The following is an 11,019-nucleotide window of genomic DNA, read 5'->3' on the forward strand; positions in this document are numbered from 1 at the left end:
GTAAGTTTTGGGAGTCTTCTCTGGGAATCAGTGCAGCTTCCGTTTGCTGCTCTCTCGTTTCCTCTCAGCACAATGACAACCTTATTACAACCTCATCTAAACATTGACAACCACGCCTTGTTATCCGTCCCCATGCATGTCAATCACATGGACACGCAGTGCTAAGAATAGTTCTTCTGTTTGACTTCAGACAAGTGAACCGAGACAAATCCAACACACACAGACAGATTTGAAAAATAGAATCTGCACAGTGACATTGACCTCTGATGACAGCAGTCTGAGTAGAGAACATACACCTGTGTACAATGATGTAAGAAGTGAAAGAAACTTGAATAAAAGGCCCATGCAACTAATTTTGTTAAATGCATCCATATTAGCATTCATATTGTCTATTTGAGCTTTACTTTTAATACTTAATATAGGAACCAACCCAATGAGTTATTCAATGAAGGTCAAAAAAACTTTTTAAATTATACACTTTGTGGGAAAAAAATGTATCACAATCATGAACGTTTCTATCAGAACAAGATTACATTTCTCAGAGGACTTCCAAGATAGCTGAAAAATTGGTATGTAATTTAAATCATAATTTTACACTGATGTTTTGGTAGTGTCATAACATTTTCTGGCAAGCTTAACAATTCTTCACCAGAAGTCCACAGAAAATATTCAAAAAGTAAAAAAAAAAAATAAATACTGTACAATCAATATTCACAAATTAAACTGCTTATAATCAATTCCAATTTGCTTCCAGTCTTTAATTCAAATCGACTCAAAAAGTGGAACTCAAAAATCCTGAGCTTCCCAATGGTCATTACAACATTGTATTTACGGGATGAGTAATTTTAACACAATCATTCCAACATGACCTAAAGGCAACAAAATCCTCATGGCTACAATCCAGTCCCACCCTATATTACTTCCAGCACAATATTCTGTTTCCCTAAAATATGCTTCTGTTTCCTTCAGTCAAATGCAAGAACTGAATTACTTATGGCTGTGTTTATATGTGTTTAAATGTACACACCAAGCACACGTACCTGCAAGAGCATCCTGAGCCTCAAAGAAAGTGCTGAGACCTCCTTTCACGTAGGCCAGACTGCCCTCATTCTTCTTACTGGCCTGTTTCTTAAGATTTCCCACAGCCGCACGCAGTTGTTCAAAGCTAAAACAGCAACAAACATAACGCACATCACACAAAAATCTATTTTGGCAGATTAACAAATGTACAGATGGATGGTATATAGACCGACCTGGTTGAAGAATGGTTCTCAATGAGATACCAGGTGGCAGAGAAATTCTCACTAGTGAAGTCTCCACTCATACTAGGGAACATGTTCTCCAGATCCTTCAGAGGAACCTTCCCTCTGAAAAACAAAAGACAGAATTAAGACAACCACACAGCTGGTCTATAAAGACTCATCACGAAAATACCACAGACCATAGACCATCTGATCTACCACAGTCCAGACCATAAAGAAAACAAGACAGGGCACAAACCAGATCTGTCCACATATAAACAGCACTGCATAAGCCAACCCACTGTGTCTTTTGATGTGTCACAGAATAGACTGATGAAATACATATGATTCATATACCGCTGAAAAATATGGGTACAGTAAGATTTATTTTTTTAAAGAAATACAAAAATCAACATGTTAGAAACATGAGAGCTTTGCTCTCACAGGAATAAATTACATTATAAAATATAATTAATAGATTGTTTTAAAGTGTAGTAATATTTCACATATTACTGTTTTTACTATATTTTTTATCAAATAAATGCAGGCTTGGTGAGCATAAGATTTTTCTTTTAAAAAATATTACAAAATCTTATCCACCCCAAACTTTTGAACTGTAGTGTATCTCATCTGACTGAATATATAGATATAAATGAGTAAATGGTTAAAGGTGCTGCAGAGGTAAAGGGAAAGGAAGAGTTTCACTTCCTATCAAAGGAAATAGTGTACCAATGACTTCATCCAGGTAGAAGACATCCACACAATGGGCTGTTTCTACTTTCTGCTGAACCTCCTTCCTTATAAACACAGCAGTCCACTTCTATAAACACAGGGTAGTGCTTTTTGGGTGACGTGTGTGAGGAAATGCATTTGTTTTAGTCTATGTGAGTGTGTGTTTTAATCAAATGAAGCACATGTGTGTGTGTGTGTGTGTGTGTGTACAGGTTTTTCTACATTGGTGGGGACTTAAACCTAAATACACACCAACTCATGGGAACTTGTGTCAATGGGTACAGCAGAATGAGTTTTTTTGAGATTGTAAAAATGCACAATGTTTTCTGTGAGGGGTAGGTTTAGGTGTAGGGTTGGTGTAGGGCGATAGAAAATACAGTTTGTACAGTATAAAAACCATTACGCCTATGGAGAGTCCCCACAAGGATAGTGAACCAGACTGTGTGTGTGTGTGTCTCAAGTAGAGCAATACGTGTGCTTAGTTGTAGGTGTAAATGTATTACTTTCGAAGTTCATAAGAGGACAACACAAATTCAATTGTGAATGTTTCTTTACTTGTCTATTTCGATGCCCAAAGGGTTGGCCGGCCTCAACGAGAGAGGAGAGATTCCTTTGTTGCGATCGGTCCTCATGTCATAGTAATTCAACTCATCAAGCCAGACCGCAGATTGATCCAGAATGCCTAAACACAAAAAAACATGCACATACTCATTGGTTGAGGGCTTAAAATCCATTGCCGTCTTCAAAGAGCATATGTGTACATTCAAGGAGTGTGTATCAATCAAACCAAAATTATGATTTTGCCTTTAACAGACATTGAGTGTGTTTACATGCACAACAATATGCTGATAATGCAAAAAACACTTTTACATGAGATCCGAAATTATCAGGATTTTTGGTTTGTTTGCTTGTTTTTTACATCAAAACATAAACTGACTTCAGTTGGTATAAAACTAGATGTAGCAATCATTTTATGATAAGCAGATCTTTACGCAATGAAAGGGCACAGTTTAAGATGTTTACATGACCTTACAACAGGGTTAAGCATAATTGGTGTAAGATTGAGCATTGTAAACATGCACAGAGTGTGTGTACATGAGTCAGAGGGCACTGTGAGTGTGTGTCTCACCGATCCTCTCGGGTTTGAGCAGTTTGAAGGAGACTGTGGATGTCCCTTGGCCTCCGCTCCTGGTGGTGACAATGATCTCACCCTTGTCATCTTTAGCAGGACCCACTCGACACACTATCTTACTAGCAGACATCCATTCTGCTGTCAGCAAACAGTTATGACCACAGATAGACAGACCTGACAGACAAAGACCAAGAGAAAAGGAAATCAAATGGCCAAATTAGCCTCAGCTCAGGTCCTTAATGGCATCTTACTCTGAGAATTTTTTTTTTTTTTAAATATAATTTTTGTAACGTCTTCACTGTCACTTATGACCAATTTAATGTGCCCTTGCTGAATAATAAAAAAAAAAAGCTTAATGAACCCAAACCTTTGAACACTAGTGAATGTTTGTTCAAAAGGAGGGTGTGTATCTGTAATGCAAAGGCTATTGCATGTGTATTACCTATGAGATCATTGGGTCCAGTGCCCAGGTTCTCTCCACGAATAGTGACTTTGGTCCACGGCGCGCCCTCGTTGGGTGAGATGCCAGTCACCAAAGGAGGCTGGCGTGCACGAGACATCCTTTAAACACCTAGACTAGACACAGGTAAACACCAAGTGTTTTGTTTAGGCTCAGGAGGCATTCAGCACGTTCAGTGCATTTAAAAACTGTTAGACATGAACAAATAAATCTACCCATTAGGCTCACACCGAGCGAGCGTGTTACTGTTCGGAGTGATACGGATGCTACACTAAATGCAATATGACTAGTAGTTCAGCAATCAAGGCATTTTTCCCGTGGCATTTTGCACTGTCACAAACGCTCTCTCTTGTATGCAAACACCCACACGGAGCACAAGACTGACAGCTCCAGGGAGGTTTGCGTGCAAGACCCCATAGCTGCCTCTGTGTGGTCTGGTAGAGTGTGTTTCTGTGTCTGTGTGGTCTCTGGTATGGGCCAGAGAGAGAGATAAAGGGGGACAGGGTGATGGTTGAGTTCTACAGCAGACCCTCAGAGTCCACAGTGCAGTTTCAGAAGACGTCTAGCAGTAATATAAACTGGGTGTCTGACAAGTATATTCACAGCAGAATTTTTATGATGATACCAATACCTTGGTAAATAGTCAAATTGTCTTTATAGATTACATAGGCCAATGGTGCCCTGTGTTATTTTTTTTGTCTGGATGTCCACTAAAATGCATTTCATGCATACTATGATTTAAATAGACCTCTTTTATGATGAGTATGTTCTCATTCAAAACTCTAAAGCGTGGCAAAAATGTCAAAGTGACAACAATAATTTTGAAAATAAATTAAGAAGAAAATTGGGGAAAAAATCATTAAGCGGCTTGGCATTTTTTGACAAAACAAAAATCAGTGGGGTAGTTTTGACAGAACAAAAGGAAGAAAGAAAGAAAAGAAAAGAAAAAATATCCAAAGGGAGGGGAAAAACAATTCACATAAAACAAACAATTAAAAGGATTACATTTTAACTTCTGCTCAGTTACAGCAAAGTCTGATGAAAGTGAAAATGGTAAAGTCAAACACACACACACACACACACACACTTCTGTGTGGCAACATTTGGAAATGATTGACTGCTTAGATGACTGACACCTGAGAGTCTCTATGGAATAAGGAGCTCTTCTCAGACAAATTACTAAGCGCCATCCTATCAACACTCAGCCCCCTTCATAAACACAGTGACCCCCCACCTACAGCACACACTCTCTCAGCAGGAGAAATTAACACTCGACATGTAATCGCAGGAGCTTGAACAAACTATTTAACACGAGAGCATCATACTGCTGACTGCATATAATTTTTCGACATTTACAAAATGACTACTTAGTGCTTTTATTAGATAATAAAGATATAAATTCTAAATATTGGCCATGATATAAATAATTATATGCTTATTTTATCGGCAAGAATTGTATTCATTGCTGAAAGTTTATGTTTGCAAGACAAATAGATTTAAATAGATTTGCAGTGTTTTACTTCTATCTCTAAAAGCCGTAGCCAGTAAACACCAAATAGCAAAAATAGAAAACATGCATTCAATATTCAACACAAGAAAAAATTATAATTAACAATTTAGCTATAATCTGGTTTTAATTTACATTATGATTTCAGCTATAATAATACATAAAAAACTGAGCTCCTGCAAAGCATGATGGGCCCTGGGTTGCATTTTAAGTTGCTGCTATTACTTAACACTGACAATCACCAAAAACACTTAACTGAAGATGAGACGGAAGAAAAGCACAAACAGAACGTGACCCCAAAACAAAACAAGATGTTAGATCTTTCATAGAAATGGCATTAAACCAATTTAAACAAATTATACTGAAGTCAAATTTGATTTATACGCTCTTGCTTTGCTTAAATTATTATGCATACAAACTGGTTAAGGTTTTATAATATAGTAGCGGTTTCATGAGTTTGTAATTACTGACAATGTAATGAACTGACGAAGAGTGTTACCCAACATGAATTTTCACAAAGATAAAATACACAACTCAGTTAAGACAAAAACGAATTTACATACATTATAGTGAGGTTGTCAAACAAAACAAAACATGAACATAAACAGCAGCTCTGAAAGTTGACAATAGCTGACTGGCTAATGCTAAAAACAATCCGACAGAAATGACAAGCCGACGACAACGAATTTATTAAGAGTTTTTCCACATAATAAGAACCCTGCTTTATCATCCGCAAAGCAAGGTAGAATAAAACATTGCGATTACTTACAGAGGTAAAGGCGGTGAAGAGGATCTTTACACAAAGCTTCTCTCCTCTGAAAAACAGTTCCGGTTGAGATGCTGCGGCCCCGCCCACACGACGAATCACATGACAGACACACGAACAATGCATCATATTGAGCCACAGAGTGTAGATATGCAAACTGTAATGTAATTTTTAAGGAATATGCTATTTCTTCTTTATTTTAAAAATGTAAATACCTACAAAAGAAGACTGATGGTCTGAACTGTTGGTATTTGCTGGAAAATTCTCATGTTTCTGGAGAATGAGCGAAAGAAAGCTAAAACATCTAGCAATTTTAACACTTTACATTTTTATCATCATAAAAATTTAAATATAGTAGACTGAATATGTTGTAGCCTAGGTGTGTCGAATAAAAGTTCAAAATCAAACAAAAGAATGAAAAATCCTGCACACTACTCGAACTTGCTTGGGAACTAAATAACTTTAATATACAACGTTTTGGTAGATGACTCCTGCTGAATCAAAGTTGTCTAGTATTAGTTTAGGATTTCTCCTTACTTGTTTTATTTTGAACTTTAATCATCATTAAATATGAATGAAACCTTCATTTCATATACAAATGGGAATAAGAATGTAAACAAGGGACAGATATATATTTGAATGAATGATTCAAATTCAAAGAATTTTTGGTATATAATTTATAAATTAATTTATATAATATATAAATTAAATTAATATAATTTATAAATTGTGTATAAAAGTTATTAATCATTTCATATAACAGGCCTATATAACATCACGCACCAGATTTTGAGTTTCATGCTGTGATGCAACACTCAGTTTAACTAATTGTATTTCAATTACACAATGTTCAACATCAAAGTCATCCTGTGAGGTCACATGTAGATTATGAACCATTTTCACAATGCATATGGCGTTACTTCCACTTGTTCTGGGAAAGCGCCGCACCATAACACCACACAACACAGACCACCCAAGTACTGTGTGCCATTATGCCCTCTCTTATCTCCTTAAATAGTGCACGGCAGAGATACTTTCCCTCAGATAAGGCCTTTTGGGCTCTTGGGAACGTCATTTTTTCAATCATTCTGAACTAATCTGAGGAATCAAATCCAATTTGACTTTCTTGCGGCCTCAACGCACTGTGTTGCGTGTGACGGCACCACAAGGGATGTTCAACAGTGTAAACACATCATGTAGCCTCGGCTATTTTCTCAAGAGGGCCACCGCTAAAGATCCATCCAGCTAATTAACAGAGAAAACGTTAGTAAAATAAGATAACTCACTTAAGATCTCCACTGTTTGTTTGTTCAGCATATACCCACTGCTGATGATGGTTCCACATTCCTGATATGAAAGTGGCAATTACTACACCATGGGTCATTACAACAGCGATAAGACTCAAAATGACCAGAAACATCAGTATAGTACAAAGTGAGGTACAGAGTGAGAGTGGAACAGACAAATAATACAGAATGAATAACAGGGAATGAGAAATGTTTTTGTCAGTTTATGAATTAGCACTGATTCATGTTACTTCTGGTTAAAAAGTGTTTTTTAAAATTCTATTTTACACTTGGATGGCACTGTGTGCACATGATGGTGGAAAAGAATAAAATTTTTCGACATTATTGTTCTGCTTGAATGTGTTCGTCAGTGTGTTCCCATGGGTCCTGAGCCAGCACAGGAAATACTGTGAATAGGCTTCCTACTACACACACACACACCTAAACATCACTCTCACACAGCACTGTTACTGTAATAACATTATTTTGAGCTCTTGACGTCTTGATGAACTGCATAGTACAGTGAATTGAAAAAGTTGCATTGATACTGTACATAAGAAGATAAGATCTTACAGCAATAAAAACAGTTTTAAAATCATTTTTTAAATTTTTTTGTAGGGCTTTCAGGTCTCTTTCTGTTCAAGCCAAGAGCCACTTCAAAAGTTTAGTTATGCAGTTTGGTTCTCATTTGAATAGTTTACTATTTCTCCTCATTTATTCGTCATTTATATGTATTAGTGAATTGTATTTTATTTGCAAAGGTAATTTATTTGTAAATATTCTGATAATTTGATTTATTGAAGACAACTCCAGCAAGAGACATTTGTGGTTTATTATGATATATTGTATATTATATTTTGATCCTATGTTAAAACACCCACTAATCACTGAACACCTAAGGCATTTTTTTGTTTTTACAATTTTTTTGTATTATTGTATGTTACGTCAATATTGTTTCAGTTAAAATATATATTAAAAGTGGCACATATTAACATAATGTACACATAATTTCTGTGTAGCAGTGAATAAGTAGATATAAAATGTTCTATGTACAACTGAAATATAAATGAAACTGTATGTGCCAAACTTGACCAGTTGGGGGCGCAACAAAAGCAGAGATTGCTGAGCAGTTATTCTAAATCACACGCCTGCCGTATGTGCGTTCAGCCATAAAAACTACTGCTTTTCAGAAGACGTGTATATTCACTTAAAATGTGTAAAATATAATTGATTGGTTTGGTATCTGTCTGACAGCGAAATATCACACGGAAATGTGATAGGCCTATACATTGAAGAATTGCTAACAAGATTATATACAGTCCTATATTTACACAAGCAGAGCTAACCTGTTTACAGTCGCTGCACTGAATTTATGAGCTAGAGGAAGTTTAGCGTAAATAGGGTGTTTGAATTTGGCAGGACATTCATCTGAATGTATAAGCCTAATGTAAGTGTGTGCATGAGTAATGAGCTAAGCATTAAAAAAGGAAATGGGGGCTCGTTTCCACAATGTGGATAAAGGGGGTATCTGGCAGAGGAAACTACGTGTGCGAGAGAGAAAATGCATTGGGGTCAGTTTTAACGGGCTTTTGATCCTCTTGGAAAGGGTGGATGAAAGACATCCTGTATACTGCAGAGAAAGAAGAGGAGGGGTCACCATTCAGCTCTATCTTACTGCTTTACAGTTTCTCTCAGTCGCTTTGGTGCATTTCTCAAATCAGCAATGAAATTTTCAAAACTACTTGTACAACTTCCACATCATCTAGTCATTTGTACACAGCATAAAAGCAGTTTCTAATTCTTTTGAACAAGCTTTGCTTTGGTACATTTATGCAATTGATTATGTACATTTATCTGCGGTATCCTACATTATCAGTTGCTAATTTCATGTTGCTCAAAATGTATTATATAGTTTTCTGTGCAATAGTCTTACCCCTCAAAACATATAGTCTTTAGTTCATCGTATAAGTCATTAAATGCAAAATGGTTGATCTGGTTGTCATAAAGTGTCAAGCACATTTTTTACACATTATAATTAGACTTTTTGTAAATTTAGCATGAATTGTGCAAGTGAATCTTGACTTTCACTAATGAAGAGAATTTATAGTACAAAGTGAGGTACAGAGTGAGAGTGGAACAGACAAATAATACAGAATGAATAACAGGGAATGAGAAATGTTTTTGTCAGTTTATGAATTAGCACTGATTCATGTTACTTCTGGTTAAAAAGTGTTTTTTAAAATTCTATTTTACACTTGGATGGCACTGTGTGCACATGATGGTGGAAAAGAATACAATTTTTCGACATTATTGTTCTGCTTGAATGTGTTCGTCAGTGTGTTCCCATGGGTCCTGAGCCAGCACAGGAAATACTGTGAATAGGCTTCCTACTACACACACACACACCTAAACATCACTCTCACACAGCACTGTTACTGTAATAACATTATTTTGAGCTCTTGACGTCTTGATGAACTGCATAGTACAGTGAATTGAAAAAGTTGCATTGATACTGTACATAAGAAGATAAGATCTTACAGCAATAAAAACAGTTTTAAAATCATTTTTTAAATTTTTTTGTAGGGCTTTCAGGTCTCTTTCTGTTCAAGCCAAGAGCCACTTCAAAAGTTTAGTTATGCAGTTTGGTTCTCATTTGAATAGTTTACTATTTCTCCTCATTTATTCGTCATTTATATGTATTAGTGAATTGTATTTTATTTGCAAAGGTAATTTATTTGTAAATATTCTGATAATTTGATTTATTGAAGACAACTCCAGCAAGAGACATTTGTGGTTTATTATGATATATTGTATATTATATTTTGATCCTATGTTAAAACACCCACTAATCACTGAACACCTAAGGCATTTTTTTGTTTTTACAATTTTTTTGTATTATTGTATGTTACGTCAATATTGTTTCAGTTAAAATATATATTAAAAGTGGCATATATTAACATAATGTACACATAATTTCTGTGTAGCAGTGAATAAGTAGATATAAAATGTTCTATGTACAACTGAAATATAAATGAAACTGTATGTGCCAAACTTGACCAGTTGGGGGCGCAACAAAAGCAGAGATTGCTGAGCAGTTATTCTAAATCACACGCCTGCCGTATGTGCGTTCAGCCATAAAAACTACTGCTTTTCAGAAGACGTGTATATTCACTTAAAATGTGTAAAATATAATTGATTGGTTTGGTATCTGTCTGACAGCGAAATATCACACGGAAATGTGATAGGCCTATACATTGAAGAATTGCTAACAAGATTATATACAGTCCTATATTTACACAAGCAGAGCTAACCTGTTTACAGTCGCTGCACTGAATTTATGAGCTAGAGGAAGTTTAGCGTAAATAGGGTGTTTGAATTTGGCAGGACATTCATCTGAATGTATAAGCCTAATGTAAGTGTGTGCATGAGTAATGAGCTAAGCATTAAAAAAGGAAATGGGGGCTCGTTTCCACAATGTGGATAAAGGGGGTATCTGGCAGAGGAAACTACGTGTGCGAGAGAGAAAATGCATTGGGGTCAGTTTTAACGGGCTTTTGATCCTCTTGGAAAGGGTGGATGAAAGACATCCTGTATACTGCAGAGAAAGAAGAGGAGGGGTCACCATTCAGCTCTATCTTACTGCTTTACAGTTTCTCTCAGTCGCTTTGGTGCATTTCTCAAATCAGCAATGAAATTTTCAAAACTACTTGTACAACTTCCACATCATCTAGTCATTTGTACACAGCATAAAAGCAGTTTCTAATTCTTTTGAACAAGCTTTGCTTTGGTACATTTATGCAATTGATTATGTACATTTATCTGCGGTATCCTACATTATCAGTTGCTAATTTCATGTTGCTCAAAATGTATTATATAGTTTTCTGTGCAATAGTCT

At 36.0% G+C, this 11,019-nt stretch overlaps 1 protein-coding gene across 1 annotated transcript in view; it reads right to left on the reverse strand.

Moving 5' to 3' along the window:
* The window catches only part of LOC107556132 (exocyst complex component 2-like), a 40,447-nt gene extending 34,509 nt beyond the window's left edge, over positions 1-5,938 (reverse strand). The window contains exons 1-6 of the mRNA XM_016239168.1: positions 5,842-5,938; positions 3,548-3,676; positions 3,103-3,279; positions 2,529-2,655; positions 1,254-1,367; positions 1,041-1,165 (exon numbers count right to left, since the gene is read on the reverse strand). Of these exons, the coding sequence (XP_016094654.1) occupies positions 1,041-1,165; positions 1,254-1,367; positions 2,529-2,655; positions 3,103-3,279; positions 3,548-3,665 (661 nt within the window). The 5' untranslated portion in view covers positions 3,666-3,676; positions 5,842-5,938. The remainder of the gene's footprint in view (positions 1-1,040; positions 1,166-1,253; positions 1,368-2,528; positions 2,656-3,102; positions 3,280-3,547; positions 3,677-5,841) is intronic.
* Positions 5,939-11,019: the final 5,081 nt, after the last annotated feature.

Source organism: Sinocyclocheilus grahami, unplaced genomic scaffold, assembly GCF_001515645.1.
Source record: "Sinocyclocheilus grahami isolate Dianchi unplaced genomic scaffold, SAMN03320097.WGS_v1.1 scaffold556.1, whole genome shotgun sequence".
Taxonomy (NCBI): domain Eukaryota; kingdom Metazoa; phylum Chordata; class Actinopteri; order Cypriniformes; family Cyprinidae; genus Sinocyclocheilus; species Sinocyclocheilus grahami.